The sequence below is a fragment of the Macaca mulatta genome, chromosome 9 (assembly GCF_049350105.2).
Source record: "Macaca mulatta isolate MMU2019108-1 chromosome 9, T2T-MMU8v2.0, whole genome shotgun sequence".
In the NCBI taxonomy this organism is placed as follows: Eukaryota; Metazoa; Chordata; class Mammalia; order Primates; family Cercopithecidae; genus Macaca; species Macaca mulatta.
In genome coordinates this window covers 107,326,269-107,341,310 of record NC_133414.1, presented here as the reverse complement: position 1 = coordinate 107,341,310, position 15,042 = coordinate 107,326,269, and the positions used below count along the sequence as shown (strand labels likewise).

Here is a 15,042-nt window from a genome sequence, read left to right as displayed (position 1 = left end):
ATGCCTGCAATGGAAGTTAGTCCTGCAGGGCTTGCTAACGGATGAAGACATTTCCAGTGGAGGTGAACAGGAGGGGGTGGTCTGGTGGAGGGGAAAGAGCAGCCAAGCCACTTTACCTCTTACTTGCTGTGTGATATTGAGGAATGCACGAAACCCCTTTGAGCATCAGCTTCCTTGGTTTTTAAAGAAAACAGTGACAAACCCTGTCTTTCCTGACTCCAGGGTTTCTGAGGGACTCACTGAAGATGAGGTCAATGAGCACACTCTGTAAAGTAGAAGATGGTCTGAGGATGAAAGACAAGGTCAGATGGGACAATAGATGAAGCCAGGAGAAAAGCCTACCACTGACTTGCTGTGTAACCTCAGGGGAGGCTCTCACTCTCTCTGTCTCTCTGTGAAACAAGTGGGTCATACACAAAAGATTTCTAAGTGTGCGTCTAGAAGGCCCTGGAGTTGTGGCCTATTGCTTTTTTTTTTTGAGACAGGGTCTTGCTTTGTCACCCAGGCTGGAGTGCAGTGTTGCAATCATGGCTCACTGCAGCCTGAATCTCCCTGGCTCAGTTGATCCCAAGCAGCTGGGACTACAGGTATATGCTGCCACACCTGGCTAATTTTTGTATTTTTTTCATAGAGACGAGGTTTTGCTTTGTTGCCCAGGCTGGTCTCCAACTCCCAGGCTCAAGCAGTCCTCCTGCCTTGGCCTCCCAAAGTGCTGGGATTACAGGTATGAGCCACCATTCCTGGCCGGCCTGTTGCTATTATTGCATGTTACCTGGAGGATTTTTTCAAGGTTGGCTTTTCAGGGTATTTACTTAGAAAAACTTCCTAGAGCTTAGAATTGAATCCTCTCTGGGGGACATGGTTCTAAACACTCTTCTAGTGAAGGCCTGGCCCCTGCAATGGAAGCCCCACTCAAAAGGCGGGTCTGCTTGACCATGTGTTTCTGTGTCAGCCTGTGGTACCTGGGTTGGTAAGTGAAGAGTGACAGTTTTGTCACACACAGTCCTATTTCTGGAAGCAAGCTGTCCTACAAGCTATCTGAACTCATCTCATACCTCACCGGAGTGTGTCATTTGCAGATTTTTTCAGGGGAATGATCTTGGTTGATACTTCAAATCTTACCAAGGAAGTTTTCAAAATGTTATTCCCTTTTCTAAGTTTCTGAAATACAGCAGACCTGATGGTTCTACGGGCCTGCTCTGCTAGAGGGGCCTTCCTGTCAACAAAATAACCACAACTGGCTTTGGGTTCAGCAGCCTTCCCTAGATACTTACTAGCCGAGCGTGAGGGGACCACTATGTGTGAAGGGACATGGCTAAGATGGCCTTTCTGAGTCTCTCTCCTACCAGTCTGGGGACCCTGTGTTCATCCTCACCTCACTGCAGCCATGTTTCCAGTTTCCCATTTCATTTCCCGGATGCTTGCTTCTAACTCTACATTTGCATTTTCTTCTGTGCACCCACCGTGTTGTTGTGGAGACTTGGTGGCCACAGGCCGCCAGTATCCGGTGTCATCCAAGCGTGATGGTGTGGTACGTGGATTTGCTCATGCTTTTATTTTGAATCCTTTCCAATGTGACATCTGCTAAAATGTCTCCCTTATAATTTGCTTGGTGATCACAGCTTTCTCATCATTCATTGAGAGCAGGACCTGATCTCACAGAATCTGAAAAGAGCTATGTGGTAAGATGCCTGTTGAATAAGACTGCAGCCTTTCCAAAGAGAATTTTTACTGATCCTGCTTTTGGAATCTAGACTAGAATGATGCCTGGTTAACCCACAGAAACATTATTTACAAGAATTCTGTGGCTATTGTAGTAGAACGAGATATTAGGCCACTCCCTTACCCCCAGCCCCTGGTAAAGAGCAGAGGAATTTAGAGACAATATTTCTGCTTTGCCTATATGTGGGATTAAATTAATGTATTAGTGCATGATCGGGGATACATACTTGCATTTCTACCCTAAAGTATTCCATTTGTAACAGTTACTCACTAATTACAGGCTTTTATGCTGCTTCCTTTTTTTTTTTTTTTTTTAATATTCTTACTAAATTCCAAATTCTTCTGTATCTTACCTGTTTTTCCATGCTTACGCCTGGATCCCTCCTGCACTCCACTACTGGAATATCTATTTTTTTAACCTGGATCTTCAACTCTGTTTTCTCCCTGGACTTATGTGCTTCGTCTGGAATGTTACATCTCTTCCTCTCTTTCTTTTTTTTTGTCCCCATGTTGACTGTTTTATTGGGGTTTCTGGATATCTTGGGGCCACCTCACAGGAAGCGGTTTGCAATGAGATCATAAACATTGCCGAAAAATCTGTTCATTACTGCGGCACTGTTTCTCATCCCCTTGACTTTCATCACAAGGTATCCCCTTCTGACAATAAATCATCTTTAATCATTTCTCAGCAACCTCAAGCCCAGCAGCGAAGAGTCACCCCCGACAGGAGTCAAACCTCACAAGATTTGTAAGTACTCCTGGTGAACTTCAGTTCTCATGTTCCCAGAGGACTGTTGGTCTTAGAAAGCGGGTCACTGGCTGAATATGGGGCAGTTGTTTGCAGAAATGAGTGAATTACTCCCAGGTTCTCTCCTAAGGATTTCTAGTGAAGGACATGTTCCGCATCAGCCGAGGTGAAAACAGGTGGCAGGTAAATAAAGGCCGTCATAGACTGCTGGGAGAGAGAGACAGATAAAGATTAACTGCTGTAGAATGGCAAATGAGAGCTGTGCTGACTGATTTCAGTGCTAGTGTAGCAGGAAGTTAGAGGAAGGAATGGTTAATTCTGACCAGCCATGAATGAAAGGGTTGCTTCATTCATTCATTCATAAAAAATTATCGGATACCTCCTATGTTTTAAGCACATAGGAGAAAACTCTGTGCACAGAGAAAGAGAGATTTGGACCAAGCACTGAAAGACAAATTGGTTTCTGAGAGCTAGAAAAGGGAGGAAAATATCTTCCCAGAGGTGAGGACCACATGTGCAAGGGCATAGAGTGGGTGTATTTGGAGAACTTGAAAGAGCCCGTGTAGCTGCAGCATATGCTTCATGGAAGAGATAGAGATGAAGCTCAGAGGTGGGATGGGACCAGATGGTAGATTCCAGAATGCAGTTGAAGTAAGTTTGGATTTTATTCTGTAGGTACTAGGGAGCCACTGAAGTAAGGAACATATTGATCATATTTTGTTTTAGGGAGATAACTCTGGCAACAGAGTGGAGGGTAGATTTCATAGACCAGGGACAAAGATGTTTGTTAGAAGACATCAATCCAGCTAAGAAGCCATGAGGGCCTGAGCCAGGACACAGTGGGCATTTTGTAACCGTCGAAGTGAGTATGATTACCAACAGAGATACAGGTGAAGAAGCCTAGCCAGCCACAGAGACAGAGAAGGGGCAACAGGAGATGCCAGTGAGGGTCTAAAGACGTTCGCTTTCACAGAACAGCTGCAGCATCTGGTCAGCAGTGTCACCTGCCCAGAGAGGCCAAGAGTGGGAAATGAGAAATTTCCACCAGGCATTTTCCATGGCAATTGGAAAAATCCCTGGTGACCTCTGATATGGCAGGGTTGGTGTTAGTAGGGGTGGCAGCAGGTGCTGTGTTAGGAAGGGTCGATGGTGAGTGGAAGGCGGGGGGCTATAGATCAAGGGAATAGCAGAGGCAGGGGAGGTGTTTTTAGGGTGCAGAGACAAGCACATTTGTACCAGAGTAAAATGCCAATTAACGCAAATAAGATCTAAGTGAGGCCAGGTGCTCACAGCTGTAATCCCAGCACTTTGGGCGGACAAGGTGGGTGGATCACGAGGACAAGAGATCGAGACTGTCCTGGCCAACATGGTGAAACCCTGTCTCTACTAAAAATACAAAAATTAGCTGGGCGTGGTGGTGCGCGCCTATAGTCCCAGCTACTCCGGAGGCTGAGGCAGGAGAATCGCTTGAACTCGGGAGGCAGAGGTTGCAGTGAGCTGAGATTGCACCATTGCACTCCAGCCTAGAGATAGATCAAGACTCTGTCTAAAACAAAAAGGAAAAAAAAAGAAGTAAGTGAAGGAAGAGCCCAGGAAGGGGTTCAACATGGCTTGGAGAAGGGACCTTTCTTTCCTCATGTGTGGGAGCAGAGGCAGGAAGGTGAGTGGAGGCACAGAGACTTAAATCTGGAGGGGAGGAGGATTAAGGTGCTGCGCACAGCAAGCTTCCAACTCGAGAAGTGGGTGTAGAGTGAGAGCTCTTGGCTGAGCTGGGGACACCAGGATTGGCAGGAGAGCTGGGGGAAGGACCCCATGGGACAATGTTCTGAGGAGTATGAGGTTCATCCCAAATTAGAACTGACTGGGGGACCCAAGCAACAAGAGTGTGGGACTTTGTCCAGCCAGTCTCCACTGTCTGGGAGTGAAAACAGAGAAGCAGATATTGGAGTTATTTCCCAGGGCTGAGGCTGGCAAAGCAGCCATGGTGGGAGTTAAAGGGCCCAGGCATTCTAAGAAACTGGCAAGAGCATGTTTTGGGAGGCCAGTAGCGGACTCCAAATTGAGTAGGAGACAGCAGGCAAATACAGAAACATGAAAAAAAAAAAAAAGTATTTACCAATTGGAAATTGATCTTCATCTCTTAATTCCTCATTTGAGACCTTCCTTCTGGCAACCAGATCCATCCACCAAATTATCAATACGTTTGGATAAATATGGAAAGTAAAGTTGTCCCTTTGGTTTTAGCAGAGAAGAATGAACCTCTCGTTCCTGGGAAGTGACTCCACTTGCTTGTTTCTAGTCTTTCTTGCTCGCACACTGGAATTCATTGACATCTACTGGAAATGGTAGATGATTGGCCCATTTACAGTTTTGCCTGCTACTGTTGTGTCTCAAAATAATAAACAGAGTTGTGAAGTTGGTGCATAGTAGGTGCCTCTTATGTATTTGTTGAAGAAATAAATAAAAACAAAGCTTTTCCTTGATGCCAAAGCAAGGATCAGATTTCACCACAAGCAGTGGCTGTTAGAACAGACAAAACAGCATAGACCCAATGCCTTAGGCCAACTAGCAAGTAAATAAAAATCTTGCCCTCAATGCTCACTGGGATAGAAAAAAGAAAAAAAGCTTTCAAGGGTTTCAGAAAAATGACATCCACATTTAAAAGCAGTGAATGAAATGTGTTCAGGCATGTAAAGAAACTCAAGATAGTTTTGCTAAACAGTGAAGCAATTGGAATGTACTTTTAATAGCATATATATAGCTATTATATGTATTATATATGGCTATTATACACACACACTTTTTTAAAAAACAAATGTTTTATGTTCTCCATTTGTAGGACCAGAATGTAATGTCTCTGGGCCCAAATAACTTCTGATTGTGCTTCATAATCTACATAGATTATCCTATGTTAAGGAAAAGGCTTGGTTTACTTTAAAGCAGGGGTCCCCAATCCCCAGGCATTAGCACCTGAGTTCTGCCTCCTGTCAGATCAGCAGTGCATTAGATTCTCACAGGAGCATGAACCCTATTGTGAACTGCACATGTGAGGGATCCAGGTTATGCCCTCCTTATGAGAATCTAACTAATGTCCCAAGAGTTTCATCCCCAAACCATCCCCCAGACCTCACCCCGTCTGTCGAAAAATTGTCTCCCACGAAACCAGTCCCTGGTGCCTAAAAGGTTGGGGACCACTGCTTTAAAGGCAGAGGTCGGCCGGGCATGGTGGCTCACGCCTGTAATCCCAGCACTTTGGGAGGCCGAGGCGGGCGGATCACGAGGTCAGGAGATCAAGACCATCTTGGCTAACATGGTGAAACCCCGTCTCTACTAAAAATACAAAAACTTAGCCAGGCGAGGTGGTGGGCGCCTGTAGTCCTAGCTACTCGGGAGGCTGAGGCAGGAGAATGGCGTGAACCTGGGAGGCGGAGCTTGCAGTGAGCCGAGATCGCCCACTGCACTCCAGCCTGGGCGACAGAGCCAGACTCCGTCTCAAAAAAAAAAAAAAAAGGCAGAGGTCGGGGTAGAGTGGGAGGTGCTCTAGATAAAAAGGCTTGGCTGTGGTGACCAAATGAAGCTAAGTAAGAGGACTGTTCATGGCTTGCTTGTCAGAAGTTCTCCATCCCTCAGCCTTAATTAACTTATATGTGGAATGCATCTCCGCAAATGCTAAGTTATTAGGGAAATAGTCAATAAAATGCTTTTATCCCTACTGATAAGTAGGAAACACTACTGAAATGTTGATTGAACTTGAAATGGAGTTTAAAAATTCATTATTTAATCCTGTCAACATTTGAGTCACTTACTATTCATTTTTTTCATGTATAGATTTAGCTATCAAGCATTATATAGCTATATACCACAGAATGATGATGAGTTGGAACTCCGCGATGGAGATATCGTTGATGTCATGGAAAAATGTGACGATGGATGGTTTGTTGGTAAGAATCTCATCATGCTTTTCTTACTAGTTGTGTATTGAGGGAATAACAGGGGGCGAAGAGCCATGCAAAAAGCAAAGCAATCTTCTCTGCACAGAAAGAAGAGCCTTCTGAGCTTTTTACAACCTTGGGAATTCTGGGCCACCAGTCTGTGTTGCTATTAGGATGGTGTGGATGTTGCTTATGTTGAACCTGAAACCAAATCTGCTGCACAGAAGAGCAGTAGTCAAATTTATTAATTGGGTTTCCATTTATGTTTTATTTTTTTTATTTTTATTTATTTATTTATTGAGACAGAATCTCGCTCTGTCGCCCAGGCTGGAGTGCAGTGGCGTGATCTTGGCTCACTGCAACCTCTGCCTCCCAGGTTCAAGCAATTCTCCTGTCTCAGTCTCCCAAATAGCTGGGACTACAGGCACCTGCTACCACGCCTGGCTAATTTTTGTATTTTTGGTAGAGATGGGGTTTCACCTTGTTGGTCAGGCTGGTCTTGAACTCCTGATCTCAGGTGATCCACCCGCCTCGACCTCCCAAAGTGTTGGGATTACAGGCGTAAGCCACTGTGCCTGGCCCTAGTTTCCACTTACATTTATATTGTGCATGTGTCTATTTTGCATCTGGAAATTTTATCTTTAAAACCCTTGTGAAATAACACAAGAAAATTTTTGACTGACCCTGTGTCTCCACCATGAAACTCAGGCATATGTGTAGACATTCTAAAGACCTTGTTTCCTCCAGGCTTTCAGTAGTATTAATCAAAGCAGCCTGCTTAATTAAAGGATTTGCCTGTATAAGAAGGAGAGAGATCAAACTTATTGAGATTCTGTTACAAACCAGACACTGTGTTTGTTATGCTTTTATTGACGTTCTCTCAACAAACAGCCCAGTAAGATAAGAATTATCTTCATTTATCAGATTCGAAAACTGAGGCCCGAACAAGAAGATCACCAAGGTAGCAAATAGTGGGGCCAGGATTTGAACTCAGGCCACCCATCTCTCCTAAAATCTGTGTTCTTTCTGCTCAGGCATGCATATAATGTTGGGAGATATTGACCCACTCTTTGCCTCAGTTTCTCCCCATAGAAGTGACTTTACCTTCATCTTCTTTCCAAAGACCAGCCCTTCCCTGATTTTTCTGGCAAAGCTTTGTTAAAGCAAAGTAGTATCAGGACTGGGGTGGTGAGGACAGCAAGACCTCAACATGAATGAGAAGTCAGAAAGATTTACTTTGTGCTCACCAGCCTCTTAGAGAACTACCCCATCCTCCCAAGGTCCACAGAAGCCCACAGCCCTCACTACCTTGAGTCGTCTGTTCATTAGAAATCAGGTCTGAGGCCGGGCGCGGTGGCTCACGCCTGTAATCCCAGCACTTTGGGAGGCCGAGGCGGGTGGATCAAGAGGTCAGGAGATTGAGACCATCCTGGCTAACACGGTGAAACCCCGTCTCTATTAAAAATACAAAAAATTAGCCGGGCGTGGTGGCGGGCGCCTGTAGTCCCAGCTACTGGGAGGCTGAGGCAGGAGAATGGCGTGAACCCGGGAGGTGGAGCTTGCAGTGAGCCAAGATCGCGCGGCTGCACTCCAGCCTGGGTGGCAAAGCGAGACTCCGTCTCAAAAAAAAAAAAGAAATCAGGTCTGAGAAGTCAATGACCACTCCAGGGCAGCACAATCCAATAGAAACACAGTGTAAGCTGTGTATGAAATTTAAAATGTTCTAGAAGCCCCATGGAAAAGAGTAAAAAGAAACCAGTGAAATTAATTCTAATGTATTTTGTAAACCCAGTGCGTTCAAAATGCTATCATCTGAACATGTAATCAATATTAAAAATTGTTAGTGAGTTATTTTACAGACATCTTTTCATACTAAGTCTTTGAAACCCAATGTGTATTTTATAGTTAACAGCGCCGCTCGTTTCAGACTAGCTGCATTTCAAGTGCTCAGTAGTCACACATGGCTATCATTTTAGAGAGTGCAGCGCTAGTAAGCACTAGCTGTTAAACTCGTTCAGCAGTATGTTTTTTTTATGAGAACTTAGGTGTGGGAAGGAGCACCAGTTCTCTAACAAAGGCCTGCCAGGCAGCTGGGTAAAGGAAGTATTTTGGGATGAGTATCTTCCTTGCATCCTTGAACTCTTCACTATTTTTTTTTTTTTTTTTTTTTTTTGAGATAGAGTCTTGGTTTGTCACCCAGGCTCAAGTACAGTGGCATGAACTTGGCTCACTGCAGGCTCTGCCTCCCAGGTTCAAGCGATTCTCCTGGGTCAGCCTCCCAAGTAGCTGGGACTACAGGTCAGCATCACCATGCCTAGCTAATTTTTATATTTTTAATGGAGATGGGGTTTTACCATCTTGGCCAGGCTGGTCTCAAACTCCTGACCTCAAGTGATCTGCCTGCCTCAACCTCCCAAAGTGCTGGGATTGTAGGCGTGAGCCACCATGCCCAGCCTCCTTGGTCACTTCGAAAAGTAGCGTTTTCAAACTACAAATAAAGTAGCCTAGCAGAACTCATTTTTCTCATCCATAAAGGAAGATGCTAACTAGCTATGTGGCCCTAGGCAAGTTTCTTATTATCTCTGGACCTTACCATCTCAGTTCTCTAGCCTTCTTAGCCATTCTCCGTAGGAGTTCAACTAGATGTTTTAGGTGTCCTAAGCTTTAATATATTTTTTTTTAGCTTAGAAGTTTCACTTTGGGTACTAATTCCAACCCACTGGTAGTGGCTGCTTGAGATGTTGTGTGCAACAGGATTCCGAAGCCAAATCTAAGCCAATTGTGATAAGGGTGCAATTATCAAATTGGGATGTCTGCTAAAGAGAGGATAATGATGACACAACATATATCTGCCACTCCTGCTTTAGAGAGAGAATCCCAAGGGAAGGAACTAGATTAAGGATCAGCAGTGCTGCCTGTGGAGCAGCCCAGGAAGGGCTTTGTTCCCAGATGGCTCAGTGCTCCTGGCTTAGCAGGAGCCCTAACAAGGTTAGTACCAAAGATAGGGACTCAACTGGGGTCTTAGGCACAAGCTTGATAGGAATTTCCTTTTGATGGGTGGCCATAGTCAGTGGGCTTTCAGAAACTGCATGGTCTAGAAAATCTAAATCCCAGGTATCTTCTTGTGTCAGATAAATGTGTGAATTCCTCCAGAAAGCAGAAGTGTTGGAAAGAGCAATGGACTGGGAGTCAGAAGACCTCGGTTCAGATTCTGCCTCTGATACTTACTAAGCGGTGGAACCTCAGACATGTTACTTCCACTCTCTGAACCTGGGTTCCTTCTTCTGAAAAACAGGAGTACTAGAAATGCCTACATTGCTTACCACCCAGCATTATTTGGCAGCCTAAGTGAGATAAGGTAGGGGAAAGGACTTTGGAAACCATATGGTGTTCTCTAAGCTGCAGGACTGTTAACAAGGGGCGTTTGAGCAGACATCCCTGCAGCGTGCTGTCTCAACTCAAGTGAGTGGGTCTTCTCACGTTTCGTATGTGTGTGCTTTTTTATAGGTACTTCAAGAAGGACAAGGCAGTTTGGTACTTTTCCAGGCAACTATGTAAAACCTTTGTATCTATAAGAAGACTGAAAACCATGGAGATTATTTTTATTGGAGGATGAAGCATCATTCATGAACCGATCTTTTTAGTTGAGTCAGTAGGAAAATTAATACAGTGGATAAAGTAAGAAGCAAAAGACAGGGGCAGAGAAGTGTTGTGTTTAAAACCCAAGCCTGTCTAAGGTTACTGTGTATTAGACAGGGCTGAACTAGTGTGCTGAACAAAAAGAATTGAGACAAATTGTATTTACTTAGCCGCTTCTGGGAGCCACTCCAGCCTTTCCCCTCCCCTCCACCTCTTGGGTAATCTGACCTGAAGCATAGTCTGGGATCAGAGTTAGCCAGAAATGCCTCCTCCTGCCCCAGCCTTAGAGAGCTCCCATCTCAAAGGAATCATTGATCCTGAAGGCTTCAAGCCCAAGGATGCACCAAGACCCCCAGCCTACATTTCCCAGCTCCCCTGGAGCCAGCTGATCCTCTAACTGCTGGAGGTCAGTCTGGGCTGCCAATACTGTCCCCTAGACAAAGGTGGAGTCCCCCAAACTGCCCCAAGACCAAATCCCTCACTCAACCTGCTGAGGTGTGGATGGGGAAACGGAGGCAAAACTTAGGCGCCCAATGCATTCAGCCTGCTGTGTAGCAGTGCCGTTGACTGCCCTGGTGTTCAGACAGAAAAGCACACAAGGTTTGCCCATGAGAACTGGGGAGCAGATGGCCAAGCAGATAGGTTATGTCTGTTTTCTGAGTGATGAAGTCAGGAAGCCCTGTGGCTCTGGAGGCCACTTGTGGTTCATTCTTTTCCCATATCCTTGGCTTTTAGAAATGGTTACCTTCAGGACAGCGCAGCTGCATTTTTCAGAGCACTGTTGCTAACCTTTCTTTTCTGGCTTGTGTTTGCCTGGGACAGTTTGGAATTGGAAGGCCTATTCTCATAGAAAACCAAAAATGATGTTCATTCATTCATTTAACATACAGCAATATACGCTGGCTGCTGGGGGGACAACCAAAAGCAAGACATGCCCAGGGTTTGCTGTGGCTCCAGATCTACTCCCTGTAGGAGTTCAAGGATCACACAAAATGTAGTAACCAGGGTTGTGAATCTGAGTACACCCTGGCAAGGCTTCTCTTCAGACTGAAGCAGCAATTCTGCCACTACCAGCGGCAACCAGGACGTCTGTTCTTTGTGGGGGCCAGATCAGAAGAGAGAGGCCCCTGTGACATCTGGGGTGCGTGGTCACAGCTCTGTCCAACTCAAGGACGTTTATCGGCCTCTCTTAGACCCCCGAGTGAGACAAATGCAGAAATGACCCATTCCCTGCCCACCAGGAACTCGAGGTGATTGGGGAGACAGACACAGGAAAATGAACTTAATCAAGAGAGACCGTGATAAGTGCTGAGAAGGGCGTGAGGGAGGAAGAGATGAATTTTCCCTGGAGGAATCCTAGAAAGCATTGTCATATTTCCATCTCCATTAGCTCACTTTTAAACAACTAGGGTGCTGGAAGAACCTTTGTCTGAGGGTAGTTCATAGCTGGAAATACCTGGAATATTTTCCAGAGTCTCCAAACTGTCATCTCCCCCCAAAGATACACATCCAAGCTCACAAATAGGAGTAACAATTATAGGTGGTAGGGTTGTATACAGGAAGCCCTGGCTGTCTGCATATAGCTCAGAATTACCCCAGGACCATTGTCCCAAAGTCTAAAGTCTTTACAGGTAGGCAAAATTTGTTTTCAATGCCTGTGGCTCAGCTGCTGTCACAAATACCCATCTTAGGATCCCACCAGCTTCCCACCCTCCACCAGAGAGCCGCAGTACCCTCACTTTCTCCCTATTGTTCTTTCAAATCCTGTTCTCAGGAAAGAAACTGCCACTAATTCATTCACACTAAAGTGTAAGTGATTGATAATAGGAATGAGTTACCTCTTCCCACAGACATTTGTTTTTAACTATGACAGAGCAGGGCCTTAATCCCAAGGGAAAAGGCTATGGCACTGGAGGGGGTGAGCTTTCTGGGTAGAAGGAGACGTCCTGATTTTCCTTAAGACCCAGTAAGAGTAAGACGTCTTGCTTTGGAAGGTCTGCTCCACCATCTAAGAGCACTGGTTTGTTGTTGTTGTTGTTGTTGTGTTTTTTTTTTTTTACTGTCTCTGAGGGAATATAGTAAAAATGCATATGCACGTGCAATTTGCACGGCAGCATTTCACCGATTTTGGAATGTATTGGCTAATGTATTTCCTGGTCTTTAGATGCAAACGATTAATAACACTATCTTATCTAATAGTTTTTTGAGGGGTGCTTCTTGATTAAGTAGGTAATTTTGAACACCTCTTTAAATACAGCTAGAAAATAAAACCAATTCGTAAAGCCACATTTGCATATGATGCCAGCCTCACGCATTTGTATATCTCCAGAAATTCAGGTATGCCTCACCAATTTGCCCGTCTTTAATGAAATCATGTGTTAAAATTTGCATCACGTCGCCTTCCTATGTATGATGAAACAAGGAACAGAGGTTTCCAATTGCTCTTTTGTCTTCAGACATTTAGTAATATAAAGTACCTATTTTTATGCTGAAATGTTTATACAGGTTTATTAATAGCAAGTGCTACTAACTGGCGGCATGCCTTGCAACACATTTTGATATATTAGCCATGCTTCCGGGTAAAGGCAAGCCCCAAACTCCTTATCTTTTGCAGTCTCTCTGGGATCAGTAAAAGGAAAAAAAAAACATCATGTGCTTAAGAAGTGGGACTGTAAATATGTATATTTAACTTTGTATAGCCCATGTACCTACCTTGTATAGAAAAATAATTTTAAAAATTTGAATGGAAGGGGGTAAAGTAAGGAAGTCATGAAGTTTTTTGCATTTTTATTTAAATGAAGGAATTCCAAATAACTCACCTACAGATTTTTAGCACAAAAATAGTCATTGTAAAGTGTTAAAATTTATGGTAATTATTCTATTGGGGAGGGAAGGTAACTATGATCTCAGTTATAGTTTTTTTTCCTTTTTAATTTCATTATTTTGGTTTTTTGGTTTTTGCAGTCCTATTTATCTGCAGTCATATTAAGTCCTATTGCTAGAATAGGTTACTACAAAAAAGATTATATTCTGAAAGAAAAATAACTGACATATATAACCATTTAATTTAAAGTATTGCCATTTAAATTACACACTGAGAGCATGTCCTATGCAGACATAGATTTTTCTGTTTGTTTATTTTTCTTCATTGCAGTGGATTGATTTGATAAATAGATGTGTTGAATTACTACATTTGCTGTACATATTATTTAATAAACTTTATTCAGAATTGCGTGGCATATGTTTGTTCTGGTCATTCATTGTTTCTTTCCTTCCTTTGCCAAGCTTCTCAAATGAGGCTTAAATTCACTGCTTCAATTTCTCATACCGTCCTTTCCATTCTTAATCATTTACCATCTGCCTTCTGCCACCTCCTTGAAGACACCACTTCTTACCTTTTTTCTGAATAACCAAACTCCTGACCCTCTGAATTAATTGATTACTGTTGACCATTTTGCCATTATTTCTAAAATATGTTTGTATTTGTTCTGATAACAAAAGTAATGCACAAATGTCTTTAAAAACAAAAGTAAAACATTATAAAATATGTATAACGGGTCTAGATTTGCTGTGTAAAACATGGGTATGGGAAATGACATAGCACTTTGTTTTTCTAAATAAAATTAATCTGGCTGTGAGTCCTCTCTTGGTATGGGTGGGCGAAAATGCAATCTGTCCTTTTTCTCCTCCAAACCAAATGTGTTAAGGCACTAGGCATGCAGTCTCCCCTGGCATCCCATGGCTACAACTACCGCCATCTTAGTCTGGGATGGGGTCTGCTGTACATGAGGCACGGATCTGTCCCCTAATAGGAAAGCTCACACCTCTACCCTCTCTCCCTGGGTTCTGTCCTCCACCTCCAACTAAATGCACCAGTTTGCAATGCTGCCTCTGGAGTAACTCGGTGTACCTGGGCCTCAAACAGGTGTAGGAGAGGGGCCTAACAGTCTCTTCTTTCAAGGGTCTGACAGTCTTTAACACTAGGCCCTGAATCACAGGCCCTATGAACCCTTGTCTCTAACAAATCCGTCAGCTTACCTCCTAACTACTTTTAGAAGCCAACCACTTCTACCATCATAGCCCAAGCCGTTTTCTCTCACCTGGATCATTGCAATAACTTTCTAACTGGCTTCCCTGCTTCTGCTCTTGCCCCCTCTAGTCTTGTCTAGACAGAGCAACCAGAGTGATCATCTAAATGTTGGTCCAAAACCCTCTAGTGGCTTCTCATCTCGCTAATGTGGTACAATGGCAAGTCTGTAGACATACTGCTCCTCCCCTCCCCCGACCCCTGAATTATCTCCTTCATTCCAGCCACACCGCCCTCTTTGTGGCCTCAGACTCATTAAGCACATTTGAGGTTTAGGGTCTTCATGTTTGCAATCCCCTGGAAGGCCCTTTCCCCAAGAGCTGCATGGTTTTCTTCCTCTAGGTCTTCCTGTTGTCTTCTCAATGGGGCTTTCTGTGACTACTTTACATACATTTAGGAAACTAGTGTCCCCACCCACTGCGTTCCATCCCCCTCTTCCTGCTCTGTTTCTCCATAACACCACCATCTGAGATTTGTCTTCACAAGCAATCCTGTAAATTTGGTGGGATTAGTGACTCTGCTTTGCTAATATATGCCTGGCACCAAGAAGAGAGTCTAATGTGGCACTCAATCCTTTGTTGATCAAACAAACGGATAAAGAAGCCCTTGAGACCAGAGATCCTAGAACTCAGAATATGTTCTACCAACAATGAAAGAAGGGAAACCATTTTCTTACAGTGGCAGAAACAACGAATTAATCTTTCATATTATGCTGGTTTCATACAAACATAGAAAGTGAAAGTTCTGCGTAATAACACTCCTCACAGAGATCACTCCAATATATGGTCCTCCCAGCTTGCTTCTCTACACATACTAAACACACATGTCTCTAAAATGCTTTATGTAGTCTCATACACTTTTACTTTCCTTTGGTAGAACTTGGATGTGTTTCCATAACTTACTTAACCCATCCT

At 44.0% G+C, this 15,042-nt stretch overlaps 1 protein-coding gene across 50 annotated transcripts in view; it reads left to right on the top strand.

Annotated features, from left to right (window-relative positions):
- Positions 1 to 13,280, top strand: part of SORBS1 (sorbin and SH3 domain containing 1) — a 252,279-nt gene extending 238,999 nt beyond the window's left edge. For 40 of the 50 annotated variants that reach the window (XM_077946901.1, XM_077946888.1, XM_077946900.1 and 37 more), the window contains 3 exons: positions 2,412 to 2,470; positions 6,299 to 6,411; positions 9,910 to 13,280. In XM_077946901.1, the coding sequence (XP_077803027.1) occupies positions 2,412 to 2,470; positions 6,299 to 6,411; positions 9,910 to 9,977 (240 nt within the window). In that variant the 3' untranslated portion in view covers positions 9,978 to 13,280. Of the gene's footprint in view, positions 1 to 1,622; positions 1,683 to 2,411; positions 2,471 to 6,298; positions 6,412 to 9,909 lie in introns of all 50 variants that reach the window. The other 10 variants (XM_077946867.1, XM_077946865.1, XM_077946855.1 and 7 more) reach the window with 1 other exon arrangement.
- The last annotated feature ends 1,762 nt before the right edge of the window (positions 13,281 to 15,042 follow it).